This window comes from Sinocyclocheilus grahami, unplaced genomic scaffold (genome assembly GCF_001515645.1).
Source record: "Sinocyclocheilus grahami isolate Dianchi unplaced genomic scaffold, SAMN03320097.WGS_v1.1 scaffold92.1, whole genome shotgun sequence".
In the NCBI taxonomy this organism is placed as follows: domain Eukaryota; kingdom Metazoa; phylum Chordata; class Actinopteri; order Cypriniformes; family Cyprinidae; genus Sinocyclocheilus; species Sinocyclocheilus grahami.
In genome coordinates, this window is record NW_015505271.1 from 3,052,434 (window position 1) to 3,069,483 (window position 17,050).

Genomic DNA, 17,050 nt, shown 5'->3' on the forward strand with positions numbered 1-17,050 from the left:
ACACACACACACACACTCAGGAACAGTGTTACTAACTCCAACGAGAGCTTCTCCTCTTCCTGGCTGAGGTCGGGAAGTCTCTGTAAGCCGAGGGTCATTCTCAGGGCATCCACGTGTTCTTTCAGTGGCTTGTATTCATCGTGGAGACGTCTGGTTGACTCCAGCAGCTTGTTCAAGTCACTTTCAGACTGTTTGATAGTGTTTTCCATCTGGGAGAAGAAATACAGCCACTCCATAAATCACAATGGTGTGAACCTAATGGTTAGACATCTGACCCAACACAGAGGTTACTGGACCAGATCCTTGACATCACAGAAAAAAAAAGTGCTAGTAGAGCTTATATAACCTATATACTACCATTTAACCATTTTCCATTTTTGAAAGAAGCTATTTGAGCACATAGTAATATTGTATTACTGAAAATATGGTAAAAACAGTAGTATTGTGAAATATTATTACAATTTAAAACTCGAACTGTTTTCTATTTTAATATATTTCAAACTGTAATTTATTCATGTGATGGCAAAGATAAATGAATTTTACTCTAGCCTTCAGCGTCACATGATCTTTCAGAAATCATTCTAATATGCTTAAGGAACATTTCTTATTATTGTCAATGTTAAAAACAGTTGAGCTGCTTAATATATATATTTTTTACAACGTTTGATCATTAAAAATTTTTTTTATTTTTTTTTAATTCTTACTGAACCGAAACTTTTGAATGGTAGTTTATTACCTTTGAATATGTGTATTAACCCCTTAACTGTCACCGTCCCACCTGTGGGACGCTTGGCACTCTTTTTTGTTGTATCCTTTTTCTCTATCAATTTTTTTAGTAATCATCATAAATCATATATCATTTGAAAGCTTAGAAGCCCAAGATTAATCCTGTGGAAACCAGAAATCGGACATTGCGTTACCATGGAAATGGTACTTTAAAATCTTTTGGCGGTCTCCTCCCCCTTAGTGGGCGGTGTCAAGTGTCATATTACAAAATGCATTACGCTCTTTTACAATCAAAACTTTTTATAATCTTGACAAAAAACATATCATTGGAAAGGACTGAGTCTCAGGATTCCATATTTGGTGGTTATTTTGAGAGAAGTAATATTGACAGAGAAATCTAGACATTTGTGACAGAAAAATGCATTAAAAAATTTAATGGAGTTTGGATGGCACCCGGTGGCGGTTTGTGGTATAACGCCCTAATAAAATCTCACAGGAACCTCAATTTTTTTCATATCAACTTCAAATTTGGAACATAACTTATTTAGACATAAGGCTTTAATTTTATACCAATTTTAGAGTAAAACCTGTTATGTAAAATATTTATTATATATAAAATATAATAAAATGAATATAGTGCATTTTCTTTACAGTAAATTTTAACTACCATAACGTTTTGATACTTTAATTTTTTGAAAACATTCAATTTCTGTGATAATCTGCTAATTTTCTTCTTTAAAAAGATACCAACCTTATGTCTGTATTCCAAAGTGTTCATAAATTAGTGGGCGGTGTCAAGTGTAATATTACAAAATGCATTACTGTCTTTTAGAATCAAACCTTTTTATAATCTTGACAAAAACATATAATTGGAAAGGTCTAAGTCTCAGGATTCCATATTTGGTGGTATATTTTGAGATAGAAGTCATATTGACAGAGAAATCTAGACATGTGTGACAGAAAAATGCATAAAAAAAATTAAATGGAGTTTGGATGGCACCCGGTGTCTGTTTGTGGTATAACCGCCCTAATAAAATCTCACAGGAACCTCAATTTTTTTCATATCAACTTCAAATTTGGAACATAACTTATTTAGACATAAGGCTTTAATTTTATACCAATTTTAGAGTAAAACCTGTTATGTAAAATATTTATTATATATAAAATATAATAAAATTAATATAGTGCATTTTCTTTACAGTAAATTTTAACTACCATAACGTTTTGATACTTTCATTTTTTGAAAACATTCAATTTCTGTGATAATCTGCAAATGTTCTTCTTTAAAAAGATACCAACCTTATGTCTGTATTCCAAAGTGTTCATAAATTACAACAATTTAAGTTTGGATAGTGCACCTGCGTGCCTTTTTTTAAAAATGGGGGGTGACAGTTAGCCATTTTTCTTAGTGTGGAGAACATTTTCTAAGTCTAAAGGACTTTTTTTCACTATGAAGAAATTGTTGTGCAGTACAAAGTTTCCATGGATGTTAAAGATTGTTCATGGAACCACAATGCCAATGAAGAGCCTTTATTTTTGCGAGTGTCGAGTACATTTGATAGATTTTATAACCTTCTCACCACACTATCCATATACAAAAAAAAAGTTCTATATTGCATTATATGTTCCACTTAAAAAAGAATAACCAGAAACAGAAGAAAATAAATTGAGGTGTAGCAGTTTACTGAACATCAGTCTTTGAGAAAAGCTCAGCAGCAATGGTCTAATTCTGTTTGTTTGTTCCTGCAGACATCATTGGCACAAATCCGTTTTTGGTTACCTGTATTATGGAAAATTCTCAACAGTCAGAGTAAAGAATTCTTTTACATTCTGCTCTTGTTCCTGTCTGAGGTTTCCAAAACCTGAAGCAAGTTTCTCCCAAGCCTCTCATGTAGTGAGAGAGGTGACATCTTTACTCACCATGGGGACTGTGTAACAGGACTGACTTGACAATATGTCAATTTCAATTTCCTTTGACCCCATACCTCCAACCCGAGGCTAACATATAAAGTTTTAGCTAGCGTGTGACAGAAATGTTACGCCCCTTACCATATTGTGGTGCCCCGTCCAGCCAGAGCGATGAGATATAAACATTAAAACCCATTATAAACAAGGCATTTGTTGCATCCAGTTGGGACATAATTACGGATTATAAGGACTTGTACTGTCTTTTTACGACTTGCATCGTGCCGCGTAAACATAAAACCATGTCTGCATTTGTGATCGAAGAAATGACAAACAACAAATGCTACTCTACACTGCTCAAAACTCGCGTTTGAATCATCAGTGGCAAATCCTTTAAATATAAAAAACTTACTTACAGTCTGAGAGTCAGAACAGCCGGCATTGTAGTCTACTCTACCAGGATCAGGAAACAGTCCTCCATAAAATGCACTGGACACATCTGAATATTTGGGTTGAACTGTTCTGGAACAGTGTTGTAAATACAACTTAACCACTGATTTCTAGTCGAGTCCTCTTTTGGAAGACCAAACAAAGTAGTTTCGCTTTCACAACGAAACACAGCGTCACACACGGCGGGCTTGAGTGAGCAGAGGTCGGCGGCTAGAGTGAGCAGAGGCCGGCTTGAGTTAGCAGAGGCGGGCGGGCTTGTTTCTCCCAAGCCTCTCATGTAGTGAGAGAGGTGACATCTTTACTCACCATGGGGACTGTGTAACAGGACTGACTTGACAATATGTCAATTTCAATTTCCTTTGACCCCATACCTCCAACCCGAGGCTAACATATAAAGTTTTAGCTTGGGTCTCGCTATACATAATATGAAAATTTTACATTGTATATTTACTTACATTCACTTATTCTTGCACAGAGCTGGTTAATTGTAAATTCATGCATGTAATTAAGATTGTTTCTCGAGGCTTTAAGCAGGGCACCCTGGTCAGCTGTGAAAACAATTTCAAAACAATGTATTTTTTGGAATTGGTGATTGAATGCTGTATTATGTACTGCCTCCACATGCCTCAATACACTTTACCTTTTAAGCAGACTCAGTTACCCGCCTTTAAATGGATTCTGGATGACTTTGTTGACAGATTAGGTCAACTGAAATTGCTAAATGGTTTTTATGAAATACTAGTTACATTTATGTCAGTGTCTGCAGGTCACCCTCAGAGAAGGTGACTTTCCTTTTTTCAATTTTGCGTTAATGCGTTAGTGGATCAGGGCATTTTAGCGATCCACAGCGCGAAGTTGATGTATTTCCTCAGTGACCAGCACGGATCAGCGCTAGGCATGACGAAGTGAATATCGTTCTCTTTTGGAAGGCCAAACAAAGTAGTTTCGCTTTCACAACGAAACACAGCGCCTTCACGACATGGCAGCGGCGGCAACAACAATACTACAGCGAGAATCAAAGTTACGCCTTCTTTCTTTGCGTGAACATTTGGGCGGCGTTATGCAAATATTCCCACATCGTGACGTAGACATGTGGGGGCGTGTTCGAACGAGCCGTTTTAGGTAGGCGTGGTTGACTCTTAACTTTTATAAAGAATATCTCTTTGGATTTGAGACTTTAGTCTTCGCAACTTTACAGATCTTCTTTATGCACCAAGAGCTTGTAACACTCCAAAGAGAAAGGAAAAATTGAAATCGCATCATATGACCCCTTTAAAAATATCAGAAATGTTTTTGGATAACAGATTCCAAAGCTTTTAATTTAACAATTTCATTTTTTGCTTGTTTAATGTGGTTTTTTAACCCCCTTTTAAAACCAAAAAGTACTATACACTTACAACTGAATATAATGCAAAAAAAATTCTGAGTACAGCATTATTTTCAATGTGAAAAACAGTACCTGTGATGCAATGTTAACTGTGCCAATTTCTCTGTTCTTTTCCATTGCAAGGTTATGTGTGTAAATGACTACATTTTTCAGATGTTCCTCTTTCTTTCAGGTAGGCTATTGCACACCATTTTAGATGCTCTTATACAGAGACAATGTCAACATAAAACCTTGACCTAATGTACAGAAAGGAACCCCTTCAGACTTTTGTCTGTCAGGAGGTAAATTGCACTGCGGTATTCTAGTATGTGGCCTTAAACATTTTGGCTAATTCATTATCCTCAAGGATCCACTATGCTAGTCATTGACTGAGTAGATTTAGCCCATCCTTCTCAACCAGGAGTTTATACTTGCAGTCTGACCATTATTGTTTCCTACAAGGTGACCCTGGGGGAAAACCTCATGGTTTATTCACAAGGAGCTGGACTGAGCTCTTTGAGTTGTTATGCTGTGTTGAAGCAATTACACTTGTACTAAAAACAGCCGTTAATTGCCTATTTAATTTTTCCTGGTTATGTTATAGATGAGCATCCCCATTATACACCCTTCATGCGAACAACACAGAGCATTTAATTGAGTGAACCATTAATATTTTATGAGTTTTGACCTTGAATTGTGCAAGCAAAGGGGACCCCCCCATGACTATGTGCACTGATTCATTTTTCTGATGATATTAATGTAGGGTAGTCTTTACTGCTGTTTGTTTGTACGAATGTTTCAGCATTCTTTGTCATCCACCTTCCTTGTTACATTGATCGTCTCTCTTAAGAGACCGTTTGGGAATTGTTACAGCAAAAAGACAGATCAATTGCCACAAAGGCATCATAAAAGAGAACTCTCCTTCCCTGAAAGATCTGCAACAGTGGGCCAATATGCTTTTATGATTTCTTTAAATGTACTAATGAATTCCCCAAGGTCAAATGTTAGCCCTGAAGTCCAGTGGCCGGCCTCTCAAAACACAGTCAAGGTTGCTTGTCTGCTGCTGTGTGTGTCATAACCCGCCAAAAAATCAGGCTAAATGTAAGTTTCTTTGGGAAGCAGACGTTTGTCAGGGATTAACATGAGAGAACAGCCTGAGGAAGCTTCCTCTGTATGCAAGTCACAAATGCTTGATTCATGGCACGCAGGGACAGAGCAGATGAGCTCCCCGCCAAAGAATGAAAAGAAGGGGGAGATTAATATGGCAATCCTTAGGAAAGACCAGTTTGAAAGGGGTGTTTCAAGAGCCCCGATATATCTAATTCAGGAAGCTACCGTCGCACGATTAATCTTGTTGCTGCCATGAAACTATGTCACACTTTAATTGGCTGAATGGCATGCGTTGAATGTGAACTTCCTCTGGTTGAAAGGTGGAAATGTTCTGCTTGCTGCAAGTAACTTAATGTGTTTGTGTTGTACTCATGAATATGTGAGGCGGATAGAAACGTTTTAGAGAAGAGTCTGCCGTTTAATGGCTGTCTGATGCCTGCACAAACAAACTTAGGAAAAGAGAGGAAGAATCTATGATAGAAAAAAAATATATACTAATTAATAGGAATTTAAAAAAAAAAGAAATGTCTTACAATTGTGTACATTTTTTTAATGAATTTTATGTTGTTTGTGATATATAAATACAGCCGTTTTACTGTATAAAAATGAATTCCTTAACTTGTAAGAACTAGGCCACCTGAAAACATCAAATATCAAAAATATAAATGTATGTTCAAAAATCATATTTATTCATATTTATATTTTTAACCATTTATAATATTAACTTAAGTTTAATGATGCACATTATAAAGTCACAGTCACTAAAAAGTCATCATGAATAATCATCTGTACAGTTAACTGCAGTCACAGCATTCGATCTGATTAATAATTTTGCTTCCTCTCCTATGACCCAGTGCAATCTGGTCTTAAAAATGTATGAAATTTGGAGAATGCTTGTCCCCTGTGGCAAGCTAATGGGATTTACAGAGGAGCTCCTGTCTAAAACTCCACTTAATACAAAACTGTGTGACATGCCCTTATCTTAAGCCTGCATTTGACCTTTAGAGTAGCACCGATTTTTAACCTCTTAAGACCCGAGAAAAGATTTTTAGGAAAAAAATAGTTTAATCTCTTTATGTTGTTTAGAGCATAAAAAAAGTACAAATTAAAAAAAAAAAGATATTTCGTTCATAAGTTATGCTATGTCCTCGGTAGAGGACATCGGGACTCATTTAAAAAAAAAGACATGAATGAACATGCATAGGCAAAAACAATAGATTTTTAAAAAGTTTAAAAAAACTTTGTATAAAGATGATTCTCAACTTTGTTATAACAGAATTATTTGATATACCATTTTTCTTTCTGCAAAATGTGTGTAAAATGGCCATAAACCGGGTTTTCTCATTATATACAATCTATCTATAAACTAAATCTAATTTGCATATTAATGTGTTTTTGGGGCAACATGAAATGAAAAAAGAAGTGTAATAATGGGAGTAATATTTGACAAGATATATAATATATAATATTTCATAGAATATTGAAACATAATTTCTTTCCCTATTCATTTGTTATGTCTCCCAAAATGCTAATAAACATGCTTTTAGTCCCGGTGTCCTCATATGAGGACATGTATGAAATCAACATCCTGTTTCGTAAAAGAAAGTCATATTTTGATTTGAAACCCCATAACATTTTCCTGAGATGTTGATTTATGACACACAGTTTAAAAATTAGACAGATTTAAATGATAATTACAAAATATTATCATATTTCCATAAGAGTGTCACTAAATTAATATCAGACATATTTGAAGACCAAGGAGAGAGAGTGGTCACAGTGAAACATCCAAACATTTAGTATCTCTGAAAAGCCCTGAATGTGCTCTGTACAGGAGATCCAGGCTTAAAACTGTGGCATGTATAGTCTCGGAGAAATACACCAAAATATAATGTCACAGGGTCTCAGGAGGTTAAATATTTCAAAATGTCACCGTAAAACAGCTTACATTGCAGTTACCATGAATATACAACAGTCATGTTATGAGTATTTTTGTCGTATGCACTCTAAGTGTACCTTATGTAGCCCTGCCCCTTTTCAGCACTCCGCTCATTGTCTTCTGTCTTCCTTTTTGTATTTCCACAGCATGAAGGTAAGGTCGTGTGAAAATTTATGAATGAACTGTTCTTATTAAAATCTTCCCGGTGTGCTGACATTTATGACAACCGCTTTTAAACATTACAATGCACATGATAACTTTCATTAACTCTACAATAAGTAAATCCACTTCACCAGCGATGCTATAGAGCTACCGCGTTTCTTTGACGCATGAGGTCTATAGGTTTTGTAGATTTGAGAATTGTCATTGTTGCATTTCAAATTATGCTACTAGCTGCATTAAATCATTTGACACTTGGAAAATTATTTTTAAATTGTTTTAATTGTTAGTGATATCATCATGAACTGTATCACTTCCTGGAGAAGTTCTAATTCCAAGGCCTCACGTTTTTGCCAATACAAAATGAAGAAGTTTGACTCCTGTAAAAACTCTTGTAGAAGAGATTTGGTGCTGGCCAGGGGCATATTTGTTTATGTATTCCTCTCTTATCCTGTTCTCAACGGCAGTGCTCTTAGTTTGATGTTTTCTACCATGTGTGATTTAAATATTTATCTGGTGTGAGCTGTCACCGTAGGCAGCCTCTGAAACGCTTTATTTAGATCTGACCTATAATGGCTCTCACAATTCCCATGGACTTTCTTTGGGAACAAAAATGCATTAGTGGGTCTTTTCTTTAACTTTTCTAAATGCCCTGCATGGTGTTTTGTACCTAAATGCAAATTTTAGTCAAACTTTATCATTTCCCTAAGTGGAAGTTTCAAGAGTGAAATAGGATAGGGGAGGGGTGACTTGGCATACTCAGAATAAAACGGATCCCGGTTTTCCCATATCCACTATCAAAAAGTTGTGATCACGGCCTGGATATAAAGGTTGCAGACATTACATCAAGTTTTAAGGCTAAAACTCTAAAAAGACTGGTAAATTGAACTTGCTGGAATTATAGTTTCAATCAAACTATACCACACTTGAAATACTGTCATACACCAAACAATTTTGCATTGCAGTATGAGATGTCCTGTTCGCTCTTCTGCATGTACGCAGAGGCTTAGCAAAAGTCTTAAAGCAGGGGAAGTGGACGCATTGACTACAGTCTATAAGGCAACCAGTTAGTTTTTGATCAGTATTTTAGAGTTGAACATGATTGGTTTTTACACTTTTTACAATTAGTGCAAATTACACAATATTAAATGTGTTTTTAGTCCCCTTTGAATGCTTTGTAGACTCCAATATGATGGAATTCTAGGCCGATCAGTAAGACCCTCTCATGAGCTTTGAAACATTACGCTGTTTACTAAAGGAGTATGCTGTCTGCTCTGAGGTGTAATGCATTTCTTTTCTTTGCACTGCGGCTTTGCTATAAAGCTCAAGGACATGATGTCCACTTCTATCCGGTATAAGTTGACATAACTGACAATGAAAGAAGGCAGCTCTCTGCTTCTCGAATAATAACAAAGCTTTGAATAAAAACAATTCCAATTTTTAGATGTTGCATACCTAATATGGGCTGACAGATCAAACGGCGGGGTCATCGCACAATTCCATGCCTTCAGTACACTTTTATGGAGATTTAATTGAAGATATTTGCTTTTAATGAAAGAACCATCATGAGAACGTGAGGACATGCTGCCTGTTTGGCATGCAGAGGAGGGGCTCTAAGAGGAGAGTCTGACAGAGTGTCAGAGAGCTGCCTCTAGCTCTCAGACAACAGCTGCTCTGAATGAGAGGGCGTCCTGGGGGTACTGAGACACAGACAGTGACTCTCTCCGCTGGTGGGGGCGGCCAAAGCGTGAGGAGCATCAGAAGTTGGCCGAGAGCCAGAGCCAGGATTTGCAATGGGAATTATTCCATTTGTTTTCCCCGTAATTCCCTAAACTAATATTAATGTTTGTTCTTTAAGGAGGGCTATACTTGTCTTAACCGTTGTTTGTGTAGAACTGCATGCGAATTCTGACATTGGTAGCGGGTTTGTTGGTTAATACTAATATTATGGGCACTAATATAAAATACCATGCAGGGTACAGTTCATTTGTGTTTATGGTACATCTCCAAAACCTGTTTTCTTATTTTTCTGTTTTTAATATATTAAAAAAAACTGAATGGACGGCACTACATTTGAATTCATAATGTTTCCTTATTGCATTTAACACATATTATACTCTGTAGTTAATCTATCAAGATTTGCATTTTATATGCGGCACTAAAGTATAAAGAGAAGTGTTTCTCTATTTCACTGTGAGAATATCACAATCAAATTCAAAGAAAATTCCACCAGTACAAGTCAACAAATAAAGATGATAAATTCTAGTCTTGCCAGGTCATGTAGATGTTATGTGAACCAATATTGTTCTTCTGCAAAAAATATTCAGCACCTCACTGGCAATGTCCCCGCAGGGAATGTGGATCTGGTGGCAGCCTTTGGTCAGCTGCATTCAAAAGAGCTATGGTGATCCATTCCAAAAGACTTCATATGGCTTATCTGGAAAAATCTACTTGAGGCCCATAATTAGTTTTATGTAAATTATTAACATGAAATTATCTTGCTGATTTTCATCGGATTCTGTTGCTATTCAAGACCATCATGGCCTGTGTCGGTCTTACAATGTCAGATCTTCAGTGCGTTGGATTAAGTAACTCTAAAGACAGAAACAAGACGACCCCTTGCTCTGCTTTTGGCTGTTGGTGTGTTCTGTCTCAAGTGGATGTAAATGTACAGCTCAGCTAGACCAGATCAAGGCAGGTTTGAAGTGTTTTTACTGACTATTCTTCACACTTTGGATCTAAACGGGGTCAGACTGTCAGCTTTATTTTAAGGTCTCATAATGTGTAAGCTCAAATCAGATAGCTGACTTGTGCAATGAAAAATGTTGCACTTTTATTTATCAGGCAGTTTATTTAACAGTTTTTAACTCATTTTGTCAGCAATTATTTTAATATTGACATTTATGGTAGAAAACTGTCATCGTCATTCATTTTTAGATGTATTGCATGGAGTCTATCAATAAAAATGCTATAAATAAAAAAATATTAAAATAATAGATTTTTATGTATTTCAATATTCTGAAACTAAGTGCGTTCACAAGAAGTTGATCTAAGAATACAAAAATGTAATATTATTATTGTAATATTGTTTGTCTTTACTAGAAAAGACTCAAATAATCATGTTTTAACAAAACAAAATATTTAAGTACTCCCAATGAATGTTTGGGAATTACTGCTCCACACCCCCATAAGGCCAGAAATGCATTAGCACAAGTCATGTAAAACGTTTTATTGGATTATTCCTTTATTGTCAATTTTATTGCCATATAATATTACATTATGTGCTTTCAAAGTGGAAAAAAAAGGTCTAAGCTATCTACTGGGCAACAGATTGATGGGTTGATGTCATGATCTTTACTGCCATCGTGTGGTAGATTGATACATTACAAAATTAAATAGATTTAGTAGGCTTCGATATAAATTATATGACTTTTAAAGCAAGTCTTGTGGGCACAGTATAGCTTTAAAAAAGGTATTTAGCATAAAGTTACATCGTTTTCTCTCTCTCTCTCTGTCTCTCTCTCTCTCTCCCAGTAGGGTTAAAAAGTAGACTACTTTATACCTCATACCTTATACTACCTTGTCCTACCTTGTTTTCCAGTATTAATAAACATTCTAAACAGAATTAAAACTACATAACAAAAATCCCGTTTTCCCTTTCTTACCCCACTGGCAGATATTTCTTCTTGTTTTAAACATGAACTTACTAAATTTCGATATGTTTTTCTTGATTTGCTTAATGTTGGCTTAATAGTTAATTTGAATAATGTTTAGATATTTATACTGGCAAACAAGACAAAGAGACAAAGTAAGAATCATTTTTTGCAGTGTGGTATTAAATTAGGTTATTGCCTCTCTTTTTCATACCGCTTTTGTCAAGCTAATCTAGTTTATGGGTTAGTTTTGTGCTTATCCATTATTGCGTGATGCTGAATACAAATAAATAATGCAATTAGAGTGAAGGACTGTACGATTTGGAGTTTGTTTGTTTTCCAGGGAAAGGGCTGAGGACGCTAATAGCCTACTGCTCAGGGCAATAATAATTTAGACTATTAGACGTGACAAAATAGATGTATATCTCCTTCCTTTGCTATTATCCCGTCAATTTATCGAAGGCTGCTTTTCTGTGGCCTTCTCAGAAATGTCAGTGTGTCATTTCTGTTTTCCAGAAAGAGCTGTACAGCTGATGTCACGGTGACATGTATTATGAATGAACGCGGCCGAGATGGCTCCGTTCTCTTCAGTCTTCATTCTTCATTGTGTAGACACAATATTTGACTATATTTTAATATCTGGTTTGGGCGTGATCAACGTTCAGAAACTGGATTAGCAAAGTAGGCGTGAATTCTTAAGACCGCAGTTGATGCAGAGGATGTTCATGCGGCGCTAGGACCCAGGGGACATGTTCTCTTTCTCACAAGGCACATGCAATTTGCATGCGTGTGTTCTGCAAGGCAAACACGGGTGTGTGAGTGAAACCTAAACCACCGGAAGATCGAGGAACAGACTCGCATACACGCTTATTGGTGTATGATCACTATCGTGATGGGAAGCTTTCAGTCTTTGCCGGATGACCATCAATATCGAACCCTGTCACAGAAGACAGGCTGTGAGTATAACTATTAGGAAGGGTTTATGTTTAATGTAATTAATAACCCATTACTTAATATTTGACATACGCAGCACACAGGAAACGTATAATTATATAAATGATCAATCATTTAGCCTAGTCACATGTCGGAAATATCTTCTCTGCACTGCTTGTAATTTACAGCTCAGATCCGCACTGCATATATTTAGTGTAATATGTAGCCTACCTGTGGAAACTATGAATGTTGATTTTTGGTTATTAGTATTAATAATTGTTTATGTGGACATAGGATGGTGCATCTGGTTTTACAAGTGGTTATGGAGGCTTAGTTTGATACATCTGTACTGCAGACCCGAAATAGGGAATTAAACAACGTAAAAATGTGATAATTCACCCATTCATCGTTTACACACTCATGTTGTTCCAAACCCATATGACAGATGGAGATGTTTTCTGGCAGCCTTAATGACAGACTCAATTATCACTTGCTTTCATCTTCTTTCATGTAATTGAACAATGACTGATGCTATCAGTCTCTAGCATTACCCTTGTGCTCTCCAGAAGAAATAAAGTCATATGGGTTTGGAGCAAAATGATGGGGAGTAAATGATGACAGAATTTTGTATTTTTGGTTGACCGGTCTCTTTAAGGTTAGGCTACTGCATGAATCATGTGATCATTCATAATTCAGTTAGAAGAGTTAGTCAAATATCAGCTGTGTGTGTGAGGTTGTTTTAGAGAAGTTTTAGCAGTTGTGTTAACTTCACACATGTCTCCATTACTTTTGTTCTCTTTCAGTTTCACTGGAGCAGATCGCAATTCTCCACAATCGTTTTAAGCAGCTCAGCCAAAACGAGGAAACATTACGGTAATCTGCAAGTGGTTGTTTTGTGTGGGAGATGATTCTGCAGAGTTGTTCTTGTCTGAGTGTTGAAACAAAATGACTGTTCAGAATGCCTTTCAAGTATCAAATCAAACCAGTTATGCTGGTACTGACTTTTAGAAAAAAATATTGCTGTGCTTTATTTATGTGTCTGGTTAGGTGGTTTGGTTGGTTATACAACATACTGTATATTCATACACAAGTATACAAACCATAATGCCTGCCTTTTACCTGTCAAACTTAATTGTGTTCTCATTTAAAGGAGAGATGACCTTAAAACAATCCAAGACCTAGAAAGCAACCCAATTCGGTCCCAGATTATAGAAGCTTTCTTCGATAGTAGGTTTGTGCTTGTTTATATACTGTATATTTGATATGGTTTTAATAGTGACAAGAGTTATGTGATGCTTGAAATTATCCCCTACTGCCTCAGAATTTGAGATTACATTTAAATACTAAGTCACATTTTTAAAGTTTAATTAAACTTCACAAATGTCAGTGGCAGTCTTTATTCAAAATGGATGTGAAACAACACTTTTATAGTAAAGGGAAGTCTTAATGCACTGTGTTGCTTTTTCTTCTTTATATGCTAGCTTTATATATGAAGAGTTTGGTTCCAGAACGCTATAAATACATTTGGATTAATTTGAGTAAAAATGTGTTTTCTTTACCAAGAAAGTGGCAAGATGAAAACCACTATTTTCTGTTTCAAACTTTCACATAGCATCTTTAAGTTATAATAACATTAAAAATTCAAATCCAGATTTTGATTTTCAAAGATTTATTATAAAATGTAATTTTCCCCCCCCCCCCCAAAATGCAATAAATCCATTGAATCAATACGCAATATCGCGTTCATAATCGAATGCGACTCATCTGCGATTATGAACGCGATATTGCAGTGATCTACGGCTCTGTGTATTAAATGTCGCTCCATCTGAAAGTACGTGATGGCGATTTACTATTAATCACAGAACCGGCTTTACTGACGAGATGCGCATGACAATCACATGCGATTTATCGTGCAGCCCTAAGTTTATTTGTTGATCACAAAGTACAAAGTAGATGAGGAAAACTAGGATGCCGGGTGTATTCAGAGCGCCGCCATTACGGTCTACAGTGCGTGGAATGGTGCACTGTGATTGGCTGTTACTGTTTACAATGCGTGGAATGGTGCGCTGTGAAAAAAAGGGAGAAAACAAGGGAGAAAACATGACAGAATAACTCGGCGGAGATCGCATTTTGTGTAAAATTAAAAATGGACTTTTCAATACCGACCAAATACAATACTGATTTTGGCGGAAACTCAAATATTTTTTTTTTAAATTGGCGTTTATCGCGTTTTGGAACCAAACTCTTCATATATATATCTTATATATAAGATATAAGAGTGCCATTGGTCAAAATCATCTGCAAACCATAAACCTGAAAATGTAGCATTCAGGGTTTAGCAAAACTGTTGATATGGAGCAATAACTACGGTGGCCGAGAGGTGCAAAGCAAATCACAATTCTGAAAACAAAATAAATTACAAACGCAAATGCGAGTCTAAAAAACTAAATAACAGTTCAGAAAGCACAACAACAATCAGAAAACATTATAACAAGTCAGAAAACACAATGACAAATTTGAAAACAAAATAACAAGTCAGAAAACACAACGACAAATCAGACAAACCGGAAGAGGTAGGTATAGAATGAGACAGCGCCATTGGTTTGGGATTACTCACCGCTGACTGGACGAGACATCTGTCAATCAACGTATACAGGAAGAACCAGCCGAAGAACAGCAGAGTCTTGGTAGAAAGTTCGGAGATGGTATTAAAGTAGCTCAGTTTAAATGTATTGTATGAATTGCCCTTACTATGGAATAAAAAATACAGGGTGTATATTTACGTTTAGTTAAAAGTGGCTGTAAATTATCAGCTCCAGTGGCGCAGATGGATAAGTGCGTGTCGTTGACTTTTTGACACGATCGACCAGGGTTCGATCCCGTCTTTTGCCGAACTTTTTTTTTCTCCCTTTTCAAATTTGTCATTGTGTTTTCTGACTTGTTGTTGTGCTTTCTGAATTGTTATTTTGTTTTTTAGACTTGCATTTGCGTTTGTAATTTGTTATTTTGTTTTCAGAATTGTGATTTGCTTTGCACTTCTCGGCCACCGTAAATAACACATTACTATGCCCACTTGTTCTTCACAGGAACTTCCAGAAAGATGTTGTGGGATCTGTGGAAGAAATTGGTTTTGAGGAATTCCTTACGGTCATGTCGTACTTCAGAGCACCACCCCAACATATCACAGAGGAGCAGAGAGAAGAAATTAGAAGAGCCAAACTGCGCTGTAAGGGCATGCAGAAATGATATTCAAAACCTTATGGAGATAAAATACCAGTCAACTGAGCCATAAAGTCACAATAGTATTGATACAATACTGTCTCTTTCTTAATAGTCCTGTTCAACATGCATGACACCGACAATGATGGAACCATAACACTGGAGGAATACAGACATGTAAGAAATAACACATTTTTGTGTAATTAAATCCACCTGAGTAAATAATTTATGAAATATGTTTACGTGTGGGTAGTTCATGATTATCTTCACAGATTTTCAGCAGTGGTGTGGTCTGTCTTGTCTAGGTAGTAGAGGAGTTGTTGTCCCGTAGTGGAGCTCTTGGAAGAGAGACAGCTAAAGGTATTGCAGATGCTGCAATGCTGGAGGTTGCCAGTATCTCAGTAGGTCCCATGGTATGTTATTTAGAGGCTGGATCACAAACATTGCATGGAGTAACTATATGTCAATATATCTGACAATATATCAATATATCTGTAAAAAGTTGTAATCTCAATGTGTAAGATTTCCCCCCCGATCTAACACTTAAACACTTGACATTTGTTGGTGTTACCTCATGTTATCAGGTTAGTTTATTAATATAAATTTATATTTTTGAGTTTAGTAAAATAAAAACAGTTAGTGTAAATGGTGCCACATGAAGCACATTTTATTTTGTTAAGTGAGTGACCTGGGGCACTCTAGGTGTCACCGTTTTGTATTTTCAGAATTAGAAAATGATTTATTTATTTATTCATCCATCCATTTGATATATAATGATATATCATGTTTATGTCCTTGGTTGCATGTCCTCCATATGGAAGTTATAGTTCACTTCTGGGGACAAATTTGTCCCCAAAGTATTGATAAGTATGCACACACACACACACACACTCACTCACACTCTCTTGCTAATCTGTCTGTTTGCTTGTTTGTTTGTTTTTTCAGGCACCTGATGAGTTCTATGAAGGAATAACATTTGAGCATTTTTTGAAGGTTTGTCAATTTGTCCGTTTATATGCAGAAGCCACATGATCTAATTCACCATTTGGCTCTTTTCTTTTAGGCAAATATTATGCTTTGCATTGCATTAAACATTATCACACACGATGTGTGTTAACATAAGACATTGTATAATTTGATCATGTAAGACTTGCCTTACTGATATAGCCTGCCTTCACTCTCTTTCTTGGTTTCCTGCTCAACAGATTCTTAATGGAGTTGAAATTGAGACGAGAATGAACATTCACTTCTTAAACATGGATGCAACTGTTTTGTGCAAGTAACATTAGGTCTAAATACTGCTGGATAAATGTATATTTTCCAGTAAAATAAGCACTTTATTAGATGAGGCTGGTTTAGAATAGTTTGGATAGATCTCTAGTTCTGTGAATTATTTGTAGGATACTCTTGAGTGTATTTTACAAAAGTTGAAAAGCAATAAGAAAAGTGTGTATTGATATCTAAAAATCCTTGCTTTGCATGCACATATTACATAATTATGGTACGATGGAATTAAAACTATGCAGGGATGTATTTATTTATTTTACCTAATTTTTGTAATTATTTTGTCTTTATTCTAAAATAACCTAT

The 17,050-nt window shown here is 36.0% G+C and overlaps 1 protein-coding gene across 1 annotated transcript; it reads left to right on the plus strand.

Moving 5' to 3' along the window:
• The first annotated feature begins 11,876 nt into the window (after positions 1 to 11,876).
• On the plus strand, positions 11,877 to 17,050 carry LOC107587384 (calcineurin B homologous protein 3-like). Its single transcript, XM_016275169.1, has 8 exons — positions 11,877 to 12,264; positions 13,045 to 13,114; positions 13,392 to 13,472; positions 15,328 to 15,467; positions 15,576 to 15,637; positions 15,766 to 15,873; positions 16,406 to 16,453; positions 16,666 to 17,050. Exons 1-8 carry the CDS (start codon positions 12,186 to 12,188, stop codon positions 16,741 to 16,743), a joined length of 666 nt encoding a protein of 221 aa, XP_016130655.1. The 5' UTR covers positions 11,877 to 12,185; the 3' UTR covers positions 16,744 to 17,050.

What these genes read in the sequence shown, in the direction of transcription:
- LOC107587384 (XM_016275169.1), top strand. Translation starts at nt 12,186, where the DNA reads ATGATCACTATCGTGATGGGAAGCTTTCAGTCTTTGCCGGATGACCAT. An exon ending in CAAAACGAGGAAACATTACG is followed by an intron (nt 13,115 to 13,391) that starts GTAATCTGCAAG and finishes TCTCATTTAAAG; the next exon opens with GAGAGATGACCTTAAAACAA. An exon ending in GAAGCTTTCTTCGATAGTAG is followed by an intron (nt 13,473 to 15,327) that starts GTTTGTGCTTGT and finishes TGTTCTTCACAG; the next exon opens with GAACTTCCAGAAAGATGTTG.